At 56.9% G+C, this 27,127-nt stretch overlaps 1 protein-coding gene across 5 annotated transcripts in view; it reads right to left on the reverse strand.

Moving 5' to 3' along the window:
- The window catches only part of CACNA2D2 (calcium voltage-gated channel auxiliary subunit alpha2delta 2), a 138,203-nt gene that overhangs the window by 56,391 nt on the left and 54,685 nt on the right, over positions 1 to 27,127 (reverse strand). For all 5 annotated transcript variants that reach the window (XM_061195396.1, XM_061195394.1, XM_061195395.1 and 2 more), the window contains exon 3: positions 13,742 to 13,858. In XM_061195396.1, coding sequence (XP_061051379.1) covers positions 13,742 to 13,858 — 117 coding nt within the window. The remainder of the gene's footprint in view (positions 1 to 13,741; positions 13,859 to 27,127) is intronic.

Genomic DNA, 27,127 nt, shown 5'->3' on the forward strand with positions numbered 1-27,127 from the left:
ATTAGAGAAGCTATTCTGGTTCCCTGACATCAGGGATCTGTGTCCTCAGCATCCCTCGGGCCCTGATCTTGTGAATCAGGACCTAAACTTGTACCCCTGAACTGAACTGGGAATTTGACATATGAAGCATCTGTGACCCAGTTGGTGACCCTGAGGCCCATGACACAACCCAGGGCTGCACCTCACCTGATGAGTAACCCTGTGGGACACTTCCCCGACCTGCGACCAACGGAGCTCACAGCACTCTCACAGGAAAACAGGGGTGCCTTCTACTTACTGCAATTGGGCATGTGCTGTCGTAGTCTTGAGTGATTCTGTGGGATATGGTAGGAGTGCACAAAGGGCCCTTGGGAGCTGGTGCCATTCCTCAAATCTGGCTGTGGCACCCAGGGTTGGAGCCCTCAGAAATGCCTCCCTTGGCAGAGCTGGGAAGCCAGGGAGGGTGACACAGGGCAGGGGGCAGCCAGTAGCCTCCTCTGCGCCAGGCCTTGGTTCTCCTGGGTCCCCCATGGAGACCCAGGAAGGCCTGACCTCCACTGCTTGCCCTCTGCCCCCTTCCCCCATCTCTCCTTCTAAGAGGAAAATCACAGGGAAGCAAACCTTGGGGGGAGAAAGGAGAATGTTTTTAATTAAAAGTTTAAGAGAATTCACAACCCGAGGGAGTCAAAGCAAGAGAAGGCAGGGAGACAGTGGGGGTCGGGCACAAGGGAAAGTAGGCCACACCAACTGAGGGCTCTGAGCCCAATCCTTCCAGCTGCCCAGAGTCCACCACTGCAGCGGGTTCTGAGCCACTGAGAGCTCTCAGTGCAGATGAGGCCTCGGAAACCTCTGGTTTTCCATCTGGGAATGGGTGGGGGAGGTGGGGGCAGCGGGCTCAGCAGAGATGGCTCCCTCTGTGCTGCTCCCTCTGCTCAGCCCCGCCTCTGGGGCCAGGGAGGGAGGATGTTCTGCTCCCAGGGATGAGGCTGAGGCCTGGTACCCCGCCCCCCGGTACCTCCCTGGCTGGAGCTGTCATGCTGGGTCAGGGACAAGGCCTGGGCCGCATGTGACCCACTGGGGGGGCTCCACATGTGCCCTGTCCACAGTCCACTGTTCCAACAGCCCCCATCTCACAGCTGGACCAGATCCTGGCTGGGGTGGGTGAGTGGGAGTGTGTGGGGGCTTGGGGTAACCCACCCTCTGTGTGACCTTGTCTAACAGGGGACAGTGGGCAGACAGGTAATAATGAAAGATCACTGGGGTTCGTATTAACCAAGTGTTTGCTGCACACCTGGGGCTCAGTCCGTCCACGTATGGCCACATGTGCCGTGCAGAGGCCATGTGGCATCCTGCCTCGTCCCTGCCTACTCACCTCCAGCCTGCCTGCCATATACATGTCCACCATGGGCAAAGCCACTTAGAGCTCATTAGTCTGAGCCCAGCTTGGGCCTCAGCAGTCCCTGGGTGTGAGCAGGAGTGCACAGGTGCCCTCAGGGCAGGGCTTGGTCAGGCCTGCATCATCCTTTCCTCCTGACACTGGAAGGGCTCTGACACTCCCGGGCTCTGCCCACTGACCTCCATCTGCTCACCAGGCTCTGGGTCTGGGATGTGTGTTGAGGGGGCCTTGTGCATGTATCGGTGCACGTGGGGGGGCTCTGTGTGCAGGGAGGGGGCAGGGCCAGAGTTGACCCATGAGGTGGCCCCATGCCTAGACATCTTCCCCGTCCCTGTCCACTCCTACCATTTACTGGGAGAAGGAAAAAGCAAGGGGAAAATATGACAGATGCAATATTTTGCAAAATGAGCTAATTACACAGCAGTCACCCAGGGAGATGAGATTAGCAGAAGAATATTTGATAAAAGGAGGCCTAGGTATGCTCATGGGTGGTGGGGAAAGGCCTGTGTCATCATTGGGAGATTGTGGAGCTCTCTCTATCTCACACACACACACACGCCCACACTCATGTGCTCCTCCACTACTACCCTCTCCCCAACAAGCTTGTATCTTTGGGTTGGGGCTTGCACTTGTGGTGGGGGTCCTGCAGGTGAACATTGGAGACTCAGAGGGTCTCAGCCCTGCTCCCCTACCCCAAGCTAATCCAGCAGCCATAATGGACTCTGCGTGTTCTTCCATCCCCACCCCCAGGGCCCCTTCACACTGTTCCCTTTCTCAGAATGCTCTTCCCCGCCCTCTGAGAGGCAAATTTCTCCATCCCCCCAGCCTCAGCCTCAGTGCCACTTCTCTGTGCTTCCAGGTAACTGGGATGTTTTTCCATGAAATCCCAAAGTGAGGTCAAGGGACGGGGATCTTCCCTGTGGCCCAAGCCCCGTCCCTGTAACAGCGATAACCCCATGGCACGCCCATGTTTATGAGCTGGCCAAGTCTCACCTCAGACGATCCTCTCGGCAATCCCGCCGGGTGGACTCTTATCACCCCGTTTTATAGATAAGGAAATTGAGACTCAGAGAAGGGAAATCACCAGCAAAGGCCGTGCAGCTGATGCATCAGTGCTGCAGCTGAGACCTCACTCAGCTCTTCTGCCTCTTGATCCAGCTGCATGGTTCATGCCTCAGAGACCTCTGTCTCCTGGGTGAGTCACCCTCAAAGGCTCATTTCTGGAAAACCTACTGATGAAGTGGGTGGGGGTCTCATTCAGAAGTAAGGTTTAAAGGTTCAGCTCTGCCATGTGGCCAACTGACCAGGCCCCCAGGTGGTGGGACAGCCTTGGTTGAAGGGTGGGAACCCGAGTTCTCCCCAGGCTCAGGGCAAGTCGCTCCCCCTCTCTGACCTCTGTTTCCCTGTCTGTCTCTGACAGGCACCCCTCAGTACCAGCCACCAGCCAAAGGCTGCTCATCTCTGCCCTCCCCAGAACTGTGGCTCCCCCACCTTCCCACGCCTGCACAGTTCACACATGGATGTCAGCTTGCCTGGCTCAGGCCCCCTGAGGCCTCTCCTGGAGTTCTGATCCCCTGCCTGGACCCTGTCTCACTGCCTGTCCATCCATCTGTCCGTCTGCCAGACTGTTCAGGCCTCCTCTCCTCTGACACTTCTGGATCTGATGACTGGGAACCCAGGGAGGAGAGGGCTGGCGCTGGGACTGGGGAGGTCAAAGGGATTCTCCATAGGGGGTGGAGAAGCCCCAAACAGCCTTCAATGGCTTGAAGGCTGACTCTGCCAGAAAGTCCTCCTGAGCTGTGCCAAGGGGAGACTGTGCTGGCCCGTCCTAAGTACCGTTCCCTGCCTGGGGCTGCCTTTGCTGCTTCCAAACACCTGCCCAGCCCAGGCCTGGCAGTCCTGGGGGTGAATGGGTAGGGCATGGGAGCTGCCCACTCACCTACCCACCCCAACCGGCCAGGAAGGGGCTGGAGCCTAGGCACCCGGGCAGCTGGTGGATGGGGCCTCGTAACCTCGGCTATCTTGATAACTAGGCTCCAGCTGGTGTTGACACAGCAAACATGCTGCAACTCCCATTCGCCGAGGCACAGAGTGGGCAAACACAGGACGGCTGGAACAAAGGGCCTGGCAACCGTGACCAGCCTCTCAAACAAGGGCCCCAAGGCCTGTGCCAGGAGGCAGGAAGCATCGAGCAGCCTGGACAGTGTGGCCCACAGAGGTAGGAGCTGGGGACGGGCCCTTGATGAGGCGTTCAGAGAGGGGAGGACTGGTACAAGGGCCTACAGCCGAGGCTTGGCCCACACACGGGGTGGAGCTGAAGGAGCACAGGTCAGCCTTGTCCGTTGGGGCCTATCCCACATCACACCCCCATGAGCGTCCCTTGCTCAGTTGGTGTCACCAAGGCCTGGGCATAAACTCTGATGACAGATCTGTGAGGCTATGTTTGTTGTTCTACTGTACAGGCAGGAAAACCGAGGCTCAGAGAATGTGAGTTGCCAAGGGCTCGGTGCCACTCAAGTGTAGCGTGGGGGCCACAGCACCGCAGAGGGTGAGGCCCCTAATTCTTGGCCACCTCTTGGTCACATGTATTATGTGCCATGTTGCACCTTTCTGAGGGGGACTCTTGGCCAGAGGTCCTTTTGGGGGTAGTATAAGGTCAGGACTGTGCAGGTTGTGGTCACTAGGTGAGGTCTCAGCTAGACTCCAAAGAACGACACCTGCACTGGGCACAGCCCAGTCCTACCTCTGCCTCAAGGCCCACCTCACGGTGCATCTGTGCACATGCTCTGCAGAGCCGGGCCAGCAGCGAGGCCCTCTGCCAGCACACGCGTGCAGACGCCCGAACATGCCAACACGCACACACTCTCTCTACCTCTGGCCTTTGTACTTTGCTGTGCTTTCTGCCTTGGACCCTCTTCCTTACTCTCCTCTGCCTGGCTGCGTCTCCAGTAACCCTCCCCTCCTCCCAAAGTCCCCTAGGCCTGGTCAATATCCACGGGCTCACCACCCTGGCTCCACACATTGTGGCATGGGTCACATCACTGTCACCTTGAGCAAACTGTATTCCTCAAGGGAGGTGCCCTGCAGGTACACTGTCCTTGTACCTAGTAACCTAGAATGGCACTTGTACACAGCAGGTGCTCGGCACTCAGTAAACAGAGGCTGAAGGAAGCAAAGGACACCTGAGGCACTGGTATTCCATGACGTGATGAGCCAAGGTCGACCTCGGGGGTCCCTGCCCAGGGTCACCATGGTGCTGGGGGCTGGTCCAGCCTTCAGGTGTGGGCTTAGAGAAGACAGCTGAGGGATCCATGAGGGGCCTGAGGGCCTTCTCAGCACCCCAGAGCCCCCCACCCTGGGGCTGGGTCCAAGGCACTGTGCTCTCCCCACCAGCACCCCCATGACTCACTTCTTCTGCCACAGCAGAGGCACTGCTCGCTGTGTATTTTAAGCCACAGAAAATGGGCTGAGAGAGGTGACTAGCTGCTCCCAGGACTGCCTGTATAGCGAAGGGGCCATGCTTGCAGATATACAGCGACCACCTCAGAACTCAGGCGATGAGCCCTGGCCCGTGCCTTTGTCACCTCCCCATCCTCTCTCCCCGCCAGTGGAAACAGTTACGCAAGGCTGCACCTTCCTGGCTCCCTTCCCAGCCCACAACCCTTATCTCAGCAGATTCAGCCTGAGTCACTTCTGCTCCCTCTCACTGTTAGGACAGGGCTTAGTGCCTTCCTTCTTCCCTTTCTCCAGCTTTGGAAATCCTGGGCATCCCCCACCCCAACCTTCCAAGGCTCAGCTCAAATGCCACCTCCTCCAGGCTGTCTTCTTAGACTTGCCCCTCCCATGTCAGCTGTTCTGCACACTGACCCCATAGCTTGTTGTCTGTCTCCTCGAAGTCTAAGGTCCTGGAGGGCCACTAGCTCACTCTGCCTTAGATGCACACTACCTCCCCCAGTCCTTGTACACAAGGATTTCAGAACAAAGGGCCAGACACTGTTAAAACTCAATTAAATTTCTCACTTCTCTGATCCTGAATTAGACTGGCTTGTCCCTGTGGCACCTGCAGGCCCTTTACTCTGCTTCCTAGCATCTGCCCCCCATTGCCAGCTAGGACTCCCAGGGAGGTGGGCAGAAGCAGGAGAGGATCCTCCCTCAGTGCAGGCCTCTGGGGAGTGGAGTCCAGTGAATCACCCTTGGTCCCAGGGCTCATTTTCTCAATTTGGCCAAACCCACCCCCCACGCCCTAGATTCCCCCTCTTGTGGTGGGCAGGGTGTAGGGGTATTAAAAAGGGAACTCACGGCAGTGATTCCCAGCCTGCATCTGTAGCCCTCTCCATCCCAGCCACCCTCACCAGCTGTTCCCCAGGGTCCTCCAGTCGAGGTCCTGCCCTTAGGCCCTTGCTTATGCTCTGCCCTCTGCCTGGAAGACCCTCACCTTTTCCCTTCCCAACCCTGGGCTTCTTCCTCTTTGCCCCAGCCAGCATGGTTCTGCTTTCTCTCAATCCCTGGGAGCTCTGGGAGGGGTAGGCACACAGGCTCAGGAGCCAGGGGAGCAGGGGGAATCGCGACCTTGTCTCGGCCAGGCAGTGGCTGGGCTGCCATTGTCTCTGAGCCTCTGTTTCCTCATCTGTAAAATAGGAATTCTGCCCCACAGTGAGTGGAGAAAGGCACCACGCCTAGGGTCAGGCTGAGAGCAGAGGAGAAGGTTTGCTTAATGACTGAGTGAGCAAGTGAATGACAGGGAGACTAACTGTTGCTCCCAGGGGATGCACCTGGCATCATGAGCAGGGCCATCGGGCAGGAGAGGCTCAGACACCCCCCCCTTGGGGTGAGACTTGGGCCTGGGGTGTCTCAGCCACGCATCCCACAGGTGGTGGGCGCTGTCGGTCAGGGTAAGCAAGATGCCTGATGTGGCTGCAGTCAGCCATTGCCCCTGACCTTCAGCCATGGGGGAGAACTGAGCAGCAGGGTGGGTGGGTGTAAGGCTGATCCACCAGGCTCTGTGGGCCTCAGGGACATCGCACCCCAGGCCCCTAGACCCTTCGTTTGGCTAGTGGATGTGAGGAACGACCACAGCTCTTCTGACCCCTCCTGAGGCCCCTGCACCTTGGAGGAGGAGCCAGGAGAGGGGCCTGCTCCACAGGGGCAATCCCGGGACCAGGGAAGTCCAGCCCCAAACCCACAGCTCAGCCCTTCCTGACCCCCACTAGCTCGGGCAGGTGGGCAAAGAGGAGGGAATGACTTATCTTCCCTGAGGATCCTCGGCCACTCCCTAGCCATGCCCCTCCTGCATTGTCTTCCTCTTTGTTCCAGGGAGGCCAGCTCCCTGTCCTGCCAGCTCAGCCTGGGGGACTTCGAGGGGTCACTGGGTTCTCAGCCACCTGGCAGGGATGCAGGAAGGGGAGGCCGTCCCACATGCACGTCCACCAGTTGCTGGGAGTAGCATCTTTACTCAAAGCTCATGATGAGCCCCAGGACCCTGGGGTGTATGGCGAGTGGACCCAGGCAGGCCAGCTCCTCCAAGGGGCTCCCTCTGACCCCGATTCCTGAGTGGTCGCTCTCAGGTAGGGGTGCCCAAGGGCTCCCACACAATCAGCACTCACTGGATGCCCATTCACTAATTCAACGCTCCCCCATCCCTGGGGGCCCCAGCTGGCTCCTCTGGGTGGCAGTGGCACCTTGCCAGGATGCGGAGACGCTGTTTGGGTGAGGGGAGAATAATCAGCCGTAAACGCTGCAATCAGGAAGAAAAGGCTGCTCAGGCCCTCAGCGCCCACGCGTGCGCCTAATTGGCTCCACGTGTCTGCAGGAAGAGACAGGAAAGTGGAAGGGTCAAGATCTCTTAATGTTCGTAATGGAGAGGGGGCAGAAGCCACCGCCAACCCCACATAAACACCTTTCAATTGCCCAGAGAAGGGTGGGTGGAGGCAGCCAATGCTACAGAATTCCCTGCCTGTCTGTCCACCATTAGTGTGCCGTTTAGAGCTTCCCTGGTCTGGAGTCAGACCCCAGAGGCTGACCTCCAGCCAGAGCCTGGAGCCACAGCCCTGGCATCTGTTCTACAAATGTTCATGAGGCTCCTACTCTGGGCCAGGCCTTGGCAGCAGGTGATACCTCTGGCCATGTCTTCCCAGGGCCGATCTACTTGTCCAACCCCCATCAACGAATGCATCTGTGGACTCAGCTTTGAACTTGCCTCCAGCTGCCCCAAATGCCGAACTTTCCCCCCAAATCCTGAACTTTCCCCCCAAATCCTTGATGCCTCCTCCAGGCAGCCCCAAGCTTGCTATTACCCCCTTGAACTGAAGGGATCTTCCTCCTGCTGGGCCTGCTCTATTCTGTCTGTACCTCTCTGTGGTCCCCAATGTCCCCCTGCTTATGGGGCTTCTATTTAATATGGCTGCATCTCTCTGTCCCATTAGACCTGTGGTTCTCAACCAAAGGGCACTGTGCCCCCAGGGGACATCTGGCAACATTTGGAGACACTTTTGGTTCTTATAACTGGGGGAGTGGTGTACTACTGGCATCTAGCAGGTAGAGGGCAAGGATGCTGCTTAACATCCTACGATGCATGGGGCAGCCCCCCACAACAAAGAATTATCCTGCTTAAAATGTCAATAGTTCCAACACTGAGAAATCCTGCATTAGGCAAAGCCTGAGAAAGGAAGCAGCGAGTAAGTGGGAGCTAGGCAGAACGTTCTCCCTCCTGACTGGGGTGGGGTGGGGGGCTCTGTCCCACAGCCCTGGCCCCTTGGCTCTCCCCGTCGCTCATTCCTCCTGCTCCTCTGAACACCCAGCCCAGAGCCCAGTTCCTGAACGGACCCAGCCACTGCCAACAATGCATCAGTTTAATTGGGTTAAGTGGCCATTAGCGGCAAAAGCAGGGTGGCTGTGTGCAGAAGCGTTTTTAATTTTACTCTTTAAATGATGCTTGCTCCCCAGAGAGGCCACTGATGGTGGGAACGCTGCCCACTGGAGCCCCCAGAACCAGAGCCACAGACGTACCTCCCCCTGTCCTATCCATCTGGGCAACATGGGGGTGGGCTGAGAGGGCTGCTCAGTGTCTTGTCTCCACTGCCCAAGGAAGATGCTGCAGGGGCAAAAGGACTTGCCCAAGGTCACTAGGTCATCCCAGAGCAACCCCCTGCCAGAGGGGACCCATCTTCTCTTCCTTTGGCCCTGTCCCCCTGTGGATAGCAAGTGCCATGTGGCCACTAGCGGTAGCACAGAGGAGGGCAGTGTCGAGGGACAGTTTCTGGGGTTTGGAGCCCAAATGCCTGGATCTATAGTCTGGTTTTGCTGTGAGACCTGGGGCCAGTGGTGTAACCTCGCTGGGGCTGTTTCCTCAAATGTAAAATGGGGATGAGAGTTGTGTTGTAGGGAGGATTTGCAGAGTTCTGAAGTGTTCTGGCTCATCTTAGGCTGCACGCTTGGTAGGCACTCAGAAAGAGGCCAGTAGTCGTGGGAAGGAATTATTTCTGCCATTTTAGGGGAAACGTCCTGAGCTCTGAATCTACACTTAATCATCTGCGAAGCACTGAAAAATACTGAAGCCCAGCCCCACCCCTACAGAATCTGCTATACTTGGTCTGGGGTGGGGCCTGGGCATCACGATTTAAAAGCCCTCCAGGTGACTCCAATGTGCCAACAGGGTTAAAAACACTGCATGGACGTAGAGAACGGACTTGAGGACACAGTGGGGGGAAGGGGAAGCTGGGACGAAGTGAAAGAGTGGCATTGACATATATACACTACCAAATGTAAAATGGACGGCTAGTGGGAAGCTGCTGCATAGCACAGGGAGATGAGCTCGATGCTTTGTGACGACCTAGAGGGGTGAGGCTCAAGAGGGAGGGGATATGGGGATATATGTATACATATAGCTGATTCACAACATTGTAAAGCAATTATACTCCAATAAAGGTATATAAAAAACAAAACAAAACAAAAACACTGCATGAAGGCAAAGGTGCAAAGGCATGGCATCTGGAAGGGTCTTGGCCCCCGGGACAGTGAGAAGTAGCTGAGGTGGAGCATGAGGAACATGGGCATGGTGGGGAGGGCAGAGCTCAGGGGCCAAGGTCTCTAGGTCCTGGACCTCAGCCAGGACTCTTCACTGCCTCTGGCTTATTTGAGGTTGGAGGTGAAAGGGTGCCCCTGAGTTCAGGCTTCTAGCTGCCACACTGATGTCCCTTAAGAACCTGCTCTGGCCTGGCTGCCCTGGCCCTGGGCTTCCCATTCTCCAGGAGCCAAGCCCACTGAGCCACACTGCTCTTGGCCTTGTCCCTGACAGCAGGCTGGAATGCCCCACACTGGGGTCACTCCTCACCTCCTCCTCCTATGGCCTCTCCCCTGAGCCACACAGCAGGGGTGCCAGGAATGGTGCTGAAGGTGGCACAACCTTCAGAGACACTGTTTTCACTGTGGCCTTTATAAATGATGACACCTGGAGCTATGAAACCAGAAGTACTGGGCAGGGACAGTCTCCTGTCCCCATTTTACAGAGGGAGAAACTAAGGCCTGGGACGGGATGCGACTGAGAGCTCCATGAAGATAGGAACAGGGCCTATCCTTTCCCACTGCATCCCCAGCACCAGCCTGGCACACAGTAGGCCTTTAGTGAATGTTGAAGAATGGATGGAGGAAGGAATACAACCAAGAGATGACTTTTCAGAGAAAGGGGCTCTGAGAGAGGCCCCAGCTAGGAGGACAGGAGAGTCCTGATTTGGGTCCAGCTCTGCCTCCAATGTGCTATAAGAACTTAGGAACCTCCTGGGACTTCCCTGGTGGCGCAGTGGTTAAGAATCCGCCTGCCGGGCTTCCCTGGTGGTGCAGTGGTTGAGAATCTGCCTGCCAATGCAGGGGACACGGGTTCGAGCCCTGGTCTGGGAAGATCCCACATGCCGCGGAGCGACTAGGCCCGTGAGCCACAATTGCTGAGCCTGCGCGTCTGGAGCTTGTGCTCCGCAACAAGAGAGGCCACGACAGTGAGAGGCCCGCGCACCGCGATGAAGAGTGGCCCCCACTTGCCACAACTAGAGAAAGCCCTCGCACAGAAACGAAGACCCAACACAGTCATAAAATAAATAAATAAATAAATAAATAAAATTTAAAAAAAAAAAAAAGAATCCTCCTGCCTATGCAGGGGACATGGGTTCGAGCCCTGGTCCGGGAAGATCCAACATGCCGCAGAGCAACTAAGCCCGTGAGCCACAACTACTGAACCCGCATGCCACAACTACTGAAGCCCATGTGCCTAGAGCCCGTGCTCCGCAACAAGAGAAGCCACACAATGAGAAGCCCGCGCACCACAAACAAGAGTAGCCCCCGCTCGCCGCAACTAGAGAAAGCCCGCACGCAGCAACGAAGACCCCACGCAGCCAAAAATAAATAAATAAATAATCAAAAAAAATAAAAAAGAAAAAAGAACTTAGGCACCTCCCTACCCCTCCTGGGACTCAAGACCCTAACAGAGCAGGCCTGGCTCAGAGGACCCATCTGCCTGGATAGCAGAAGTTCCTAGAAGTTTCCCTCCATGTCTCCTAAGCTGAGACCCCAGCAGGTTTCCTGGACTTGGAGATGATGGTTGCCTGTGTTGCAAAGTCCCTGACCTGGCCTGCTCTGCCTGATTCTTGGCCTGGAAAAACACTCTGTGTAGCTTGGAGAAACTTGTTACAAACATCTGATTGTCCCTGATAAGATGAGACAATGAACTTCCGGCCGGGGCTGCTCAGTTCCCTCCTTGCAAGCCCCACATTAAAATTCCAGACCAGAGCAAGGGGATTTAAGTTGGATTACTGGATGGGGTCCAGGGAGAGAGGGACACTGGAGTGTGGAGGGGTCCAGATCCCCAACATCCCTCCCTCCATATGTACTCAGGCTGCAAACAAATGTGGGAAAGGAGAAAAGAGCCAGAACTTGATTAAAAGCAAATTTAAAATGTAATTAAGACCAAAGCTCATCTTGAACAATTAGGACCAAGGCAGGAAAAGGACAGTCCTCTCCTTCGCCTGGGGATATGGACAGGAGCATCTTTTGGGCCTGGAGCTGGGGGCGCTGCAGTAGGGAAAGTTCACTGGCCAGGAGACTGCTGGGCTCCATGCACACCTCCGGACTAATGTGGGCAGTCAAGGGCCTGGCTTAGGGTCAGAGTGACATGGGTTAAAATCCTGGCTCTGCCATATCCTGGCCTAATGCATGGCATGTCTGAGTCTCAGTGTCTCTCTCGGGGGGCTGCTGTAAGAATGACGTGTGACGGACTCAGCACACGCTGAGTACCTAATCAGTGAGTGCCTTTTCCTATCATTCCTCCCTTGAGAACCAACTGTGTACCAGGCCACGGGTGCCTGGGTTGCAGACTCAGTGGGAAGGAGGCAGACATCTGCACTGCCTCACCGGGCAGAATCTGCCACGTGGGGTATAGGGAGAGAGTTCGGGTCGGAACCCCGGGCTTTGGGTTCCCCCACCCCCAAGCTGTTCATCGAGGAGTGGGGAAAGGAGCTTGGGGAACGACTCCAGCCCTGTGATGCTCAGAGGCGATGGGCAGGGGCTGGGCCCTGGGCTCCACATGGAGAGGGCAGGTCGGGCATCTGTCATTGCCACCACTCAGCACCCCCTGGCAAGGCAACTCGTCCTGAAGCTGGGGTGGGAGGCAGGCCTAAAGGTATGAAGGGTGCCCCTTCCCAAATCTATCAGATGGTTTCGACACAAGTTCAGGGCTGGTGGCCTGGGCTGGGGGGCGCAGCAAAGCAAGGAAGTAGTGGGCAAACAGGGGGTCTGGAATGAAGCAGGGAGAGGGAGACTAAGAGACAGAGAAAGAGACAGACAGAGAAAGGAGGGGAGAGTGTCCAGGTGGTGCCCAGTTCTAGGAAAGGCAAGGAGGTGGGACATGGCGTGCTGGCTGCGTGAGGCAAGCAGATGGTTCCTACAACCAGGGGGACACTTTTGGACCCCCACAGGGACGGCCGGCCCAGCTGAAGGCTTGGCTTTGCCTCCTCCCCATGACAGTTCACTCCTCCAACTGTCCCCACCTGTGACTAGGAGATCCCCAAGGTCAGGCTGGGCCCAGCTCTGGGTGCTCCGGCTCCACACTGGGTGGGAGGCCCTCAGGGCCCACCTCCTCTGGTCCCAGGAGGCCAGCCTTTCCCTAGTCCATGATCCCAGGTCACACAGGGGCAGGCAGGGGATCTCAGGGGGACAGTAGGGCCCAGTTCCTGGAGAAGGGGGTCACAGTTCCCTCCCTGGGCCTGGATGTGGTGGGGGTTTGGCTGCTCTGACTTGACCCTGCCAGGCCTCTGGCCCGAGCCTGGGCATGACATGTGAGGCCCTGCTCATTAAAAAAAAAAAATAGCTTTACTGAGATACCATAATATTCACCCACATAAAGTATACAATTCAGTGTTTTTTTTAGTGTATTCAGAGTTGTGCAACCATCACCACAATCTAATTTTAGAATATTTTCTTCACCCCCAAAAGAAATCCTGTACCCGTTAGCAGACACTCCCTATCCCCTCCCTTCCAGCCCTAGGCAACTACTAATGTACTTTCCATTTCCATGGATTTGCCTATTGTGGACATTTCACAGAAATGGGATCACACAGTAGGTGGTCTTTTGTGACGACCTTCTTTCCCTTAGTGTAATGTTTTCACGTTCATCCATGTTGTCGTGTGTATCAGTACTTCATTCGTTTTAATTGGACTCATCTCTTTGACAAAGGTTTGGGCAACAGCAGTTATGCCTCTGATCTGGGGGAAGCTTGAACCCCCCTCCCTTCTTTACTGCACAACCTGCCCAGGGCACCTTGCATCTCGAGAAGCCCCTTCCCACCTGCTCTCCCTGGGGTGGGTTGAGTACCGGGGTTTGTGGGCTTCATAGACCTGGTCAGCGTGGACCAGCAGGTCCTGTAATCTCACAGGACCCTGGTGCCTTGGAGCTCACAGGCACACTCAGTATAGATGGGCAGACTAAGGCCCAGAGGGAGGCGGAGAAATCGTGGGCAGAATTGGAGCTCCAGCTCCCAGCATCACGTGGCCTTAGCCTTCTCTGCAAGGCATTCAGGGCCCTCCACACTCCCTCCGCCTCAGCCTGCAGCCCACCTTCCCAACAGAAGGGAGAGGTGGGGCCTGCCATCATACCCACACAGGGCCCCCGAGGCCCCAGGTCACCACTCACGCAGCCTACTCCAGATGAAACTATTCCGCTCCTACCACAGCTGCCCACGGTCCCCGCGGCACATTCCGCCAGTGATGGCCCAGCCTGAATTCAGAGGGCCAGGAGGGCTGTGTGCTCATGGTGGGTGGGGACGTTGCCCTCACAGTGCAGGCCACTCTGCCTGGTCTTCTCTCAACCTAAACAACCGCACCTACCTTCAGGGCCTGCACCTTCCTGTCCAGCAGGCTCTCGATGTCCCCCGCCACCTTCTCCACCAACTTCTGAGGCTCATTCTCCTGCACCTCAAACAGATTCCTGTTGTCTTTGTAGATCTGGAAAGAAGCAGAAGCCTGGGGTGAGGCCAGGGTGGTCCCACATCCCCATGTCATGGTGCCCGTATACCCTCTCTGCATAGCTCACCACAGAACAGTCCTCACCCCCACCTCAACCCTGGCTTTGGCCACTGAGAGAGAACAGGGAGGTCTGGGGTTAGGCCCAGTGCTCTGATAGACTTGGAAGAAGTGCAAGGCCATGAGCTCCACAACTTGCATTGGTTGTGTGTGTTTGGTGGGACAAGGTTGTCGCCACCTTCTCTGGGACTCAGGTTTCCTCCTCCAGGGGCCGTAAGCAGCACCTCCCTGACCAGCTCAGGGTGGCTAAGAGCAGCACAGTGGGGAGGGTGGGCTGGATGGGAGGCAGGGTGTGGGGGGGAGATGGAGCCAATAGACACACATTGTATACCACATACCAACAAGAAGATGCTCTCACACCCACGTGTGTACATAAACCCACACACTCACACATGCATCACACACACAGCCACCTCTCCACACAGGCTCAGGAATCCGTACCCCCTTTCGCTGGTGCTCCCTCAGGGCATTTGCAGAAACTACTGCGGGAGTTCTGGGTGCCCCTAGGGGTTCCTCTGTCATTCTGGGCACAGAATATGGGGGCAGGGACCAGGGAGGAAGAGGCATATGGGGGGAATGAATCTGCCCTCTCCCTCTTCCTTGGGGGGGTGGGGTCGGCCTGTGCGCACATGCACTTGGGGGTGTAAATCTGACAGTTTGCATCTGCATGTGTGAATGTGTATGTTATGGCTCGACGCACATCCATCTGTGTGCACGAGCCTGAGTGTTGGGGTGGGTGGGGTTAGGGCCACTAGATAAAGCCTGGGGGCTGTATGGGAATTGTAGAAGCAGGTTTCTGTGGGCGTCTTTGTTCATGGCTGGGGTCTTGGGTGTATGCACGTGCATGTGTGTGTGCATATGTGTGTGTTTGCATTGCACACCCCTGCATGTGCCTCTGAGCCTGAATGAGTCCATGTGTCCATCCAGGTTACCCCAGGAAGTCCGTGCTGCAAGCTGGCTCCTTCACCAGAGGTCACAGGCTGGTCGCCACAACTGAGCTGCTGCCACCAGACTTTGCCATCAGGCTGTGCAGAAGTGGAGGGATGTGGAGAGACACAAAGAGGAGGTGATGAGGAGGAGATAAGGAGGTGGGAGAGGCCGCTGATGAGAGACAGACAGGCAGGGGAGATAAGGTCAGTAGAGTGACAGCCAGATGAGGGGAGATAAAGGCCTCTGGCATCTGACAGGGGGAGGAGGTGGGGGACCGGGTGCTTCCAGAGCCCTTGCTCTGCTGCCCACCCAGCGCCTGGCAGTCCAAGGGTTAAAGCACCACTCAAAGCTGGCTCAGGCAATCTCCTCCTCCCACCGCCCCCCATCCCTCCCGGCTTCTCTTTTCTTTTTGTCCTTCTCTTGGAACAAAATAATTTGTGGTGAAGTCGCTCCTTCCCACAGAGAAGCAGCGATTACAGGGCGAGTCGCAGGCCTGGCTACACGGCCAGGGAGGATGGAGGCCCCAAGTGGGCACCAGGCCAGGCTGTTCCCTGGGCCCCCCAGGGCCTGCCTCAGGACAGAGGCCCCCGGATGGAAGACAGCGATGGAGGCTGAGGCCAAGGAGGGGTCAGACCCTGGGGATCACTGAGAAATGCAGGGAGCCTGGTGCCTGGTGCCCACTGTTGGGGAAACCGAGGCTCAGAAATAGGAAAGGATAGGTCAAGGCCACACGACTGTGAGTGGAAAAACCAGTCACCCATCCTCCCTGACACCTTCTTCGCAGGTTTCAACACATTAAAAATACACCCTTTCCCAATCTTGGACCATTGCCCCTGGGTGTGTTGAGGCCTCGTCTCAACCACACTGGCTGAAACCTCAGCTGAGCACACCGCGGCCCACTGGCGTCAGCAGGGGGCGCAGCCACCTGGCTTCTCAGGGCAGGGGATAAAGTTCCCATAACTGACTCCCCTGTCAAGGTCATTCCCAGGTGCCCCAATCAGGGCTGTCCATAGTGGCGGCAGCCCTAGTATTGGAGGCTGGACCATGCAGCCTCCTGACAACTCTCCTTAGGGAACCTGGGGGCCCTCCCCTCTGCGTCCAGGATGCCCGTTGCAACCTGGCATGGTGACTGAACCAGGGCTCAGGGGCCGCAGAGGGAGTGGGTTTCCAGGTGGCAGGGTCACACCCGAGGACCCTGACAGTTGATTCAAGGGCTTGGAAGCAGGGACCCTGCTAAGAAATACCCCATCTCTGAACCTCAGTGTCCGATCTATTAAATGAGAGAATGGCAGTCCTCCCCTCACAGGCGGACCAAGGACCAAAAGATTCATGCCATGAGGAGCCTATACTATTGTCACTACTGCTATTGTTTAGGATCACCAGAATTCTGCAGAAGGAATCACAGTCTCCTCCCTGCCTCCACTCTCTCCTGGCTAGATCTGCACACTTAGGATCCAAAGTCATCGGCTCCCATTCCTGGGCAGGCAGCCTTGGTCTCCCTGGGTCTGGCCCCCTCCAGCCCCACCCAGGGCCTCCTTGGACAGCACCCCCTCCATCAGCTATCCTGTCTTTGTCCCCAGCACCTTGGCCTTGGCCCTGGTGGTGATAACAGGGGAGCCTAGACACAGGGACACCATGGATAGTGTACAGCCATGGCCAGCTCCCTTCCATCTCTCCCCAGGCACCAGGCCTGTGTGCAGTGGACACTCAGCCAATGCATATGCCCAATTCCATGTTCAGGAGCAGAGCTCTGGAGCCAGCGTGACCTAGGTCTGACTCTACCACTTCTGCCTGCAGGTGTGCTGTCCCTTGGAGCCTGGGGCTGCATCTGCCATGCTTTCTTCCTGGGTCTACCCAAAGACCCACCATGACATCCTTCTGCTGGGCCCTGGTGCCAGCATTCGAGGCCTCTCCAGCTCACTGACCTGGCACTTGCATGCAGGCCTCTGGGTCCCTAGCCCATGCTGATTCCCACTGCTGCACTTTTGCTTACGCTGTGCCTACTTCCCCTCTGCCTTTCCCCACTTATCTAAATCCTCCCTAGAGTGAGGGTAGGGAAATGGGCTAGAAGGAGTTTCTGGTGAGATGAGGGCAGAATTCCAGAACTGCAGAGGCTGGTGGAGCTACTAGCCAAGCCTGTCCCCCAATCCCAAATGAGCCCTTGAGATGCAACAGCCCTCGATCCTTCCATGCCAGGTACCTCACCCCTCTCAACATTCCCCCGGACCTGCTCCAGTTGTCCCTGTCCCCTGGGGTGGGGCCCTGAGCTGAACCCCGTGTCCCAGAGATCCAAATGACACAGCCCAGCAGATGGTCCCACCCTGGGGGATAGGTCATCTCTCCACTGATGTGGTCCGGGGAGGTGCTTTCCACCTGCAGGTCCAGGAGGAAGCCCAGGAGAGCCCAGGGCAGCTCCAGGGCATAGCCAGGGCTGGCTCCCCTCAACCCCAGCCTCTAGCCTTGGTCCCTGGGGTCAGCTCGGAAGCAACAGGAAGACCAGGGTGCACCGGGGGCAGGGCCTCAACAACCACAGCAGGACTGCATGCCCACTGGTGTCCTCGGCCCAGAGAGGCAATTGGAAAAACCCAACGGCCCCCCACAGCAGCGCAGCCTGCGTGGCCCCTGGCTCTGCACAGGCAGCTGGACCAAAGAGAGAGATGGGGGCCAGCAGGTCTACAGGTTGTGACAGCTCCATGCCAGCCATGAGAGAGGAGATGGGGAATGGTAGTGGCACAGGGCAGCAGACTAGGGGACAGGCTGGCTGGAGCCAGGTGGACACGTCGGGGAGGGCAGGAGACACAGCGACAGAGGGGCTGAGGAACAGGGAGAGTGGCGGCAGCTGAGGCCCTGAGGGATAATTCAGGAGGCTGTTTGCAGCTCCTCTTCCCAGGAGTTCCTGGCTCCCCCATCCTGTACCGTATACCTATGGCCAGTGCTCGCCCAGGCATCCTCCTCCCCTTGAAGGCACCCCCTACCAGTTATCAAGACCTGTCCTTCCATGTCTCTCATCTCCCACCCACCCACTTCCTGCAACGCCCCCCTCCCCCAACCCCCCGCATTGTTGGCCCCGACCCCAACCCTCTCTCAGCTCTAGTAATTCTTTTGTTAGGCAGCATGTCTGGCCAACCTGCCTTTTGGCCTCGGAATTTCCAGGGCCTGTGGGGGTCAAGGCCTCGTCAGGGGCCCCAGGCCCTCTGCCTAGCCTCCTGCTTCCATAGATGTCCCTACATAAGGGGGAGGTGAGCATGGAGGACACTTGGAGGAACAGTTACCTTGGACAGGAAGCTTGGATGCTTGCAGGGGCAGATGGAGCCAGCCTCATCCTCACCAGCTCCAAACAGTCCTGACTGGGAGGGGAATAAGGTCTGAGGCACCTGAACATAGAGACAGCCACCACAGGAGACAAAAGGCCCCAGAACCAGTGACCTGGACAGGCCCCCATCAGACTGTTGAGGCATTTTGCTAAGTCCCAGAAGGTCAGCAGCAGTGGGGCCTGGACCTAAGCCAGCACCTAACCTGCCCAGGGAGAGGAGGAAGGTGGGAGAAATGGATACGAAAAGGAGGGCAAGGACGGCAAGGGAGAGGAGGGGAAAGGAGGGAAGAGGGACTGTGTAGGCTGCAGATACAGCCCTGTTTGCCAAGTGATGGCTCTAGCCACCCAAGGGCAGGTGCTTCACAAACTTGACCTCGCTGATGTACAACCCCTGAGGAAGGACCATTCTGATCACACCCGTTTAGCAGATGGGACACTGAAGGCCAGAGAGGATATGTTACACGGCAGAGCTCAGATAAGAACAGTCTGTCTTATCCAAAGTGTTTGCTTTAGGTCACACTCTGTGCAGTTCTGTTCCCTGCATTTATCCCCAAACTTGAAGGTGAGGCACAGGGTATCAGCTGGGAATTTGGGGGCCCTGAAAGGGGCCTGGGGGACCCAGAGTGATGCTGAAAGCCTGAGGCCCGTGGAAGGCAGGAGGGCCATTCTGGAGGGGAAGAGGGGGAGGACCAGCAGAACCAGCCTGATCAACTAACCAACCACCCAACCCTGGGAGTAAAAACAGGCATGCGTGCGAGGCTCCTCTCTGCAGCGAAGGTGAACGGGCCCTAATCTCTGGAAAATTAAATCAGAAAGAAAATGGAACGAGAAAGATTTGATGCAGGCTGGGCCCTGCTGCTGCCTGTCTCCTCAAAGGCCCAAACTCAGCTGGGGGTTCATCTGGGTGCTTCAGCATCCTGCCCCCTTCCCCTGCCCAGGGTGCTGAGCAGGGCACAGGAAGGGTGGGGGGAGCCGAACCCCATGATATGACCTTCCTGGGGGATTTTCTCTTCTCCAGCCCCCTTTAGCCATGTCTCAGTGTCTGGTCCCTGGTATTGAAAGGAGCAGCTGGTAGGAGTTTTAACTGCCCAGCCCTCATGTCAACAGGTCCCTAGAGATGGTGGGCTGGCCTCCCTAGGCCGGCATGCATGGGCAAGCACTGGAGTGGGCACAGGCTCTGGGGTTGGAGACAAGGGCCAGCTGCTATAAGGGGTACACTTGTGCCAGGGATCAGGGGAGCCTTAGGTTGGAGGATAGGGGGCTCATGGTGGCCCAGAGATCCTGAGCTGGGCCAAAAGGGTGGTGGAGGGATGGAGGGACTGGTAGTGAAAAGCTCAGGAACCCCAGTCAGTCAGGGCAATGCTGGCCCCTGCCCTCCCGCCAGGCTGCTGCCCCTGTCTCCTGCCTTCGTGGGGAAAATCAAGGGTATTGACATAGCTGCTAATAATCACCCTTGAAGACCATAGGGTGGATGGAGTAGCCAGGTACCTGCAGACCCTCCCACTGAGAGCACTCAGGTCAGATCCAGGACAGGCTGCACATCCTGGACGCTCCCCACACCCAACCAACCTGAGCCCCACAGCCCAGTTCCTTTGGGCCGCTCACAGCAGGTACACGAAAACCCTGACCCAGCTGCTCTAGGGACACACCAGGCCCTGGACTGTGTGTGTGGCAGAAAGTTCCCTGGGGCAGGGGTTGTGGCCCTTCTCTGGCCCACCTGGTGTGAGGCTTACAGTAGGACAAGGGCAAGGGGCCCCCAGAGCCCTCAGAGCACACAGTCGGCGCACAGGCAGTGGGTTATGGGCCACCCGGCTGCATGCTTCATCAGCTGCTGACAATCACCAGCTGCCACGTTAGGGTCCCACATGGCCATGCCACCCTGCCAGCATCCTGTGGTGGGTTGGCTCCACAGTTAGTTAGCTGTATGTGGTGTCACGTCACAAGCAAGGTTTGTATATTGTGATGCTGGTTGTCACATTATTAATAACTAACCTTCATATTGAATAGGGATTTCCTAGAATGAACACTCTGTTTAGAGAGGGTCACAGATGCCTACCCAGGCCATTACAATGTGGCCCATGATGGGCTATGATGGAGGACACAAAGGCAGTGTTGACCTGGCTTTCAGGAGCAGATGAGGATGTGGCCCTCCTTGGTTGGTGGCCCATAAATGGCCCCATCTCCTCCCCACCCCACTGGGGCACTCATGTTCATGCCACAGGATCTTGTTGGGGTCTCTTGAGGCTGGGGCAGCAGAGATGGACCAGACCTTGTCCCTGCCCTCCTGGGACTCACCACCAGAGGGGACAGATGTCCATTCGGACTGCTAACGGCAGAGGGGTGGCAGAGGGGTGGCAGTGGGGAGGGGTGTTCAGGAGACATGTGGGAGTGAGACTGGCCTTCTTGGGGAGGGCGGGGGCTGGGGGTGTGAAGGAAAAGACTGAGATGGCTTTTCAGGGCAGAGGCCATCTAAGCAGAGTTTGAAAGGCTAGGCAGGAGTCTGTCAGACATGGGGGTGACTGGGGGATAAGGGACTCTAGGCAGGAGTAATGGCAGGTGCCCTTGGGCTGGGAGGAGGGAATGGACTGCTCAGTGGCAGGAGCACAGGGGCTTGTGGGAGGCAGAAGGGAAGCTGTGGGGACAGGTTCTGACAGGAAGGGAGGTAGATACCCAGGTGGCGGGGGGTGGAGTGGGGGGGGTCCTCAGGGACGGAGGGGGTGTAGCCTAGATCACAAGGTGAGAAGGCCGTGGTGGCTCCATGGCCACTTGGCCCCTAAGAGGAAGCTGCTAGGAGTTTTCACCAGCAGATTCCCTTTGAAAAACTCACAGGGGCACAAAGCCCCCACCGCCACCCCCAGCAACGCCTCCCTGTTTTTAAAGTTAAAGTTTAGTTGACTGTCATCCATTACCGCAATTAGTACATTATGTCTAATTATGCAATTAGTGTAAAAAGTGCACTTGCTGCTGAGAATGGGAAATTACGCTGCCTCGTTACACTGTAAAATCCATGTCATAAAAAGGCTCAATCTCTTGTTTTTCAAAAGACACACAACTCAGTACAAAACAATAAACCAAATCCTCCCAGTTGAGCTAGGGCCAGTCTGTGCCAACCTCTCTGCACTTGCCCCCATGCAGACCCCCCACCTCTGCAAGGCCCTGTCCCACGCTGGCCCTGGGGCAAGGCAATGACCCACCACAAGGGAGCGCTGATGCGTGGCCCACTCCTAGGCGTGGTCAGTGTTTGCTCCTCTGAACCAGATTTCTAAACTGAATTTCTAAACTGACTTTAAAACCGTGGCAATTCTGATTATCCACCTGTTATTCCAGACCTGATTGGAACGTGGCCTCTAGTATTAAGGCTTGTATATATTAGGTGAGAGTGTCCTGGCCTCTACCCAGCTCCGAGAGTGAGAGGCAAGGTTCCTGAGGGCAGTACTCTGAGGTTCCTGATGGTGCCTGTGGGGAGAGAGGCATATTCCAGCTCAGAGGAAACTGGAGGAACTTTCTCACACTCGAGGCTCTCAAACTCTAAGAGCATAGTTTGGATAGATAGTGAGCTCCCCATCACAGGAAATATGCAAGCCCACCTGTCAGAGATGCTGAGAAGGGATTCACCCACTGTCACCCTGCACAGTAGCTGGACTCTAGGCTGCCATCATTAAATAACAGCATTCCCATGGCTGTGTGCCTACATGAAGCTTGCAGTCTGTGACTCTATCTTCCCCAGGTTCTGGCTCCCTTGGTGCTCAAGGGGCTATCTGGGGACAGGTGGGAGGGGAGAAAGGAATCTGACAGGGGTGTCTCCCTCCCACAGGGGTGACAATGCCAGATGGCCAAGTCCATGGGAGCTGGGGACGGGGCACACTCCTGTGACTTCAAAAGCAAATGCTTCACGGTCAGGTCTCCATCACCCACCACCCAGCTCCAAGGTCAGAAGTTAAAGCTCGAGCATGGGCTGCTCAGTGCCTACCTAAGAAGCCCCCTCTCTGAGCCCCTTCCTTCAAGTTCCCAACACTCCTTGAATCCAAGGTGCTTGACCCAGGCCTGGTGGTGGGGTGGTGCAGTGTCACGAAGACTCCTTCCCAGCCAAAAGTCTGCGCTGACCTCATGGGGGAAGGTGCATGCAGCTCCTGCAGCTGCCACTGCCAAGCTCAGGCAAGGCGTTCCCAGAGCAGAGAAACTGAGATGTGGAGCCCCCAGCATCCCGGGGCCCATGGGGCACGAGGAGCCCTGCAACAGCTCCCACCTACAATGTGCGCACCATCAGTTCTGGGTGTACTGAGGTGTCGGTGCTGTGTACACCCCAGTGGGAAGCACTTTCTGAGAAAGCAGCCAGATTTTGGGGAGGGCCAAGGGCCTGGACCCCACTACAGGGATACCAGTTGCCTACACTCAAGGTGTGGGTCCCTGGACAGTCCCGGCCTTCACGCCTTTGTCTACTCAGGTAATCCTGGAGAGCGGGGGAACTGTGTCATGGCCCAGCCAGGTGGACCTGCCATGGAGACTCTCAGGGCCCCCTGTCCTCTTGATTTGGTCCAGGATAGCATCAGGATTGGGGAGGGGGTGAGCCCAAAGTGAATCAAACTACAGGCGAGATCTGGGGGCCCCTGCTTGCTCCCCCTCCCTGATCTGGGAGCCGCCGGCTGTTGAGGCAGCTGGGAGGGAAGCTGTGCCCAGCATGCCAGCTGGCACGGGGGAGTGTGAGTAAACATACCCGCACTTTCCCAACTCGCAGAAGTCGCCGGGTGTCGCCGGCTGGTGTGGGCGCCCATGTTTACGCGAAACAGATTGTTTGTGCCTGCGTCTGGACCCCCTCACCGCCCACCCTGGCTCGGCTCCCTCCTGCTGCCTCCCCACCCAGTGGCCCTGCCTTCCTTCCCCCAGGACTCCTCAGCCTCTCAACGGCAGAAGGACGAGGATGGTGATGACAGGCACCCCCAGGCCCATGTGGTCAGACAGGGCTCAGCGCATAACCCACTGAGTCATCCTCATAACGATCCTAAAAGGCAGGTACAATTACTGCCCTCACTTTACAGCTGAAGAAAGCAAGGCTCTGGCAGGTGGAGAAAATGGCTGGAGACTGTAGGCAGTGAGTGGAGGAGCCCGTGATACTGGGCTCCTCAGACCCCTGTCATCAGTTCCAGGCTCCAGGGTCCCTCAGTCCCACCACCCCGCAGACAAGCCCAGTCTGCCCTTTACCTGGGTCACTACCTTGAGCAGCTCTGGCCCAGCGTGGTCTCAGACACAGACCCTGCCCTCTCCCTGACATGACAGCCCCAGGAGAGAGTCCAGGGCCTGGGCACTGGCCTGCCATCTGGCCTCTTCAACCCCTTCACCTCTGAGTCTCTGTCTTCGGCTCTGTAAGGCCCGGTCTCTCCACTCTCAGGAGCAAGAGTACTGGCAGGGTGGGGTGAGGGCTCTGGGAGCCAGGGTGGACAGAGGTTCCAGCAGACCCCTGGTGGGCCAAGGAGGGCGCCTACTCATTTCACAGAGCCGGTTGTTATCAAGATCTCATCTAAGATGACTGTCCTTCAGCCCAGAGCTGGCAGAAATTTACCCCCATAAACACCCTCATGATATGGATTTGAGGCTGGGCCTGAGGCACAGTTCCGAAGGCCAGGGAGCAAAGGACAAAGTCGGCTTCTCTGCCCGCATCACCTCCATTCCACCCCTCCTAGCACTGATAGCCCAGGGTGGGCAACCCTCTTCAGGGGCTGGGGCAGGGCTCTCAGGGACTCCACAGTGGCCAGAAACCAACCTTTCCTCAAGAGTCCCTAGGGAGGTTTCCTGGGTGGGGGGGGCCTCATCAGATTTTTCTTCATCCCTCTCCCTCCCTTAGCTGTGACAAGGGCACCAGGAGGGCACCCTTCTTATCTCACAGATGAGGAAACTGAAATACCAGGAAGGTAAAAATCTGTCCAAAGGGGAGACCTTCCCACACCCGAGTCCCCTGCACTCACAGCTGAGAACTGGCTAAAAAGCCGTGGGTCTGAATCCCTGCCCTGCTCTTTACCAGCCATGTGGCATGGCCCGAGCTTTCACCCTCAGCGCCCACACAGCCCTGAGCTGCCTCAGCCAGGCTTTGTGGGGTGCTCCTCAAAGATGAAAGGTCAAATGCAAGGTGCTGCTGGCTTCTCATGGGGCCTCCTTCCAGGGCTGCTCCCGAGGCCTTGAGAGCTTGCCCTGCCCCACACTGTCCTGCAGGGCCTGACTTTCCAGGCCTCGTAGGCTGGAAGTCTGCCCTTTGCTGCTGAGATTTGCTGCTGAAGATGTTGCCAAATAATGACAGCGCCAATCACAACGAGAGGCCCTCGGGTTGGCTGCTCTTGTGAAAACACCGGATCTTGGCATGTCAGGTACGCAGGATAAAGGCAGAGATGGAGGTAAGCTTGGGAGTGGCTGCAGCCTCCCATGGTATCAAGGGCCCCTTTTGGGGCAGGGTCATCCCAGGGCCCTACCCCCTACCCCCTACCCATGTGCTCACTATAGTTCCAGGTACATGTGCCTGACCTCACACAGCAGCTCACGCATCAACCTCACCACATTCATACCCAGTGCCCAGGAAGTCGCCTGCAGATCCTGTCCATGCTTCACACTTAGGGTCCCAGAAAAATCACCACAGCCCAGACATACCTATCCACTGTCCCTGGATGCCCAGCAGCCCCAGGCCTGGGTGAGTCTCTGTGGGTTTCCATCTGCACCTCAGAAGGTGGTCTGCAGCCATCTGAAATGTTTTACGCAGTGAGATTTTTCTGGCCCCAGACGGTTGGGGCTACTTGAAGGTCGTGGCCCTAAATCTTCCTGTTGGACGTTGCACTGGAGAAGCTCCTAACAGCATGGAGGGCTCAGGGGCTTGCTGGGGGGAAGGGTATGGCCTGACTGACAGTGGCCTCTGGATCAGCATCCCCAGGAGGGCTGGGCTCCCTCCTCTGGTCACAGTGCCCGAGTGTCAGGTGCTGACAGGCAGTGGGGACCAGAACCTTGCTGGTGGTGAGTGTCCAAGCGAGTGTACGAGGGAGCACACCCGCGCCAGGGCTATCTTGCTCACGTCCTCTGTCGGCATCTCCCAGGTCCATCTTAGTCCTTCTGCTAGTTTTTCTTTTATATTTCTCCTACTTCCCATTTATAGGCTTTTCTTGAATTTTGTGTATCCTTGTAAGTGCCCTTAAATCTTCTGCAGAATAAGTTGGAGGCATAAATAAACAAACAAACAGGATGAAGACACTGAGGCCCTGCACATGCTGAAGATACACTGGGGACACATTAGGGACATGCATGCACTGAGGACACACACATGCTGGGGACACACACCCAGAGGGAACCCACTCTCTCCCGTCATTTACAGGCTCTCCTGAGCCCTCATAGGAGAGTTGGAAAACTCCAGGGCGGTGACCACACAGGGTTTCCTAGAGCTGGGAGGCTAGTGATCCCCACACCCACTCCCAGCTGGGCTCCTGGGCAGCCCTGGTCCCTCTCTGCACCTCAGTGTCCCCTCACCTCACTGTGGGGAGAGAGGGACAATCCTTGGCATCCCCAGCTCCAGGTTCGCTCTCCATGAATGCAAGAAGCTCAGCAGCCAACATTTATCTTCACCGTGACAGTGCTCAATGTTTGCCATGCAAATGAACTGTGCAAACAGGACCCAGTGCTTGGCCACGCCAGTGAACACTGCGAGGGCCCTTGGTCTGAACAGCCATGAACTTCAAAGTCAGTGTGTTGTGCTCAGGGGAGGCAGAAACACTGTGCCTGGGCTCACACTCCAGGTGGGCCACCTCCTCACTGCCCAGCTTTGGGGGTTGGTTGATGGGGTGATGACTGCCACAGGAATAGCTGTCAACACCAATGGGGCCCAAGTGAGCTTCCATGCTAGGCGTACACAGTATCAAACCCTTATAGGCCCTAGTCATCGTCCCCATTTCACAGATGAGGCAACTGAGGCAGACAGTAATTGGTGGAGCTGGGATTCGGTGACACAGACTAACCACATACTTGAACACAGACCTTGTTCCAGACCTCTGTGCCCACCTCTCAGAAGCTTGTCTCCATTCCATGGGATCCTGTGACCTTCCTCAGCCCCAATGCTGCCCCAGGCCCCCTCCTCTGGGAAGCGACTCTGGCTGCCCCCTTAGTAATGTCTGTGGGGCCGCATGCCCCCAGGGCTATGAAAGTCAGTGGGGGTCAGCTGAGTCTGGTGTTTGCAAACCTCATCCTGCCTTGAATGTCCCTGAAGAGCTCATCTCTCAAAGACATCGGCCCAGGCCGATGGGTATCCTGTACCCATCAGGATACAGATGGGTAAACTGAGGCCCAAGAGGGAGGGGTAAGCAGCAGGGCAGGGCCAGGCAGTCCCAGGCTCCAGCCACTGGCACCTCCTCTGTGCTCGGGAGGTCAGGGAAGACTTTCCAGAAGGGCGCTGTGAATGGATGGGCCAAGAGAGTGTCCACCTGGCAGGGGAACAACAGCAAAGGTGATCGTCCAGGCACAAGGGCCTGTGAAGAAAGCTGCCGAGGGTGGGGAGGTCCAGTGGCAGGGCAGAGGCAGCTCCGACCCCGACCCGTCACCAGGGTCTTGGGGGACGGTCTGCTGGCGTGAACTCTCTGAGAACCCGTGGAGTCATCTGGTGGGCTGGGGGCAGAAAGCCTGGGTCCCTGCACATGGAATGATCTTGTCCCCTCTGCCCCCCACTTTCCCCAGGCCTAGGCACCTCAGGTCTTAGCCTCAAAGATGCTCTGGGCTCCCGCGTCTTCTGCTCAGCAACCTCCAGCAGGAGGGAGTGGTGCATGAGCTTCCAGCTCTGTCGAGGGCTCCCTGAGCAAGAAGGCAGTGAGGGCAACAATGCCAGGAGGACAAGAGCAGAACAAATTGCCCCAATTATGTAGGGTGGCCCTACTTCCTCCTTAGCAGGGAGAGAACTGGAAAACTATGTTCCTCCTACCCCACTCCTACCT

This window comes from Eubalaena glacialis, chromosome 7, assembly GCF_028564815.1.
Source record: "Eubalaena glacialis isolate mEubGla1 chromosome 7, mEubGla1.1.hap2.+ XY, whole genome shotgun sequence".
NCBI lineage: Eukaryota > Metazoa > Chordata > Mammalia > Artiodactyla > Balaenidae > Eubalaena > Eubalaena glacialis.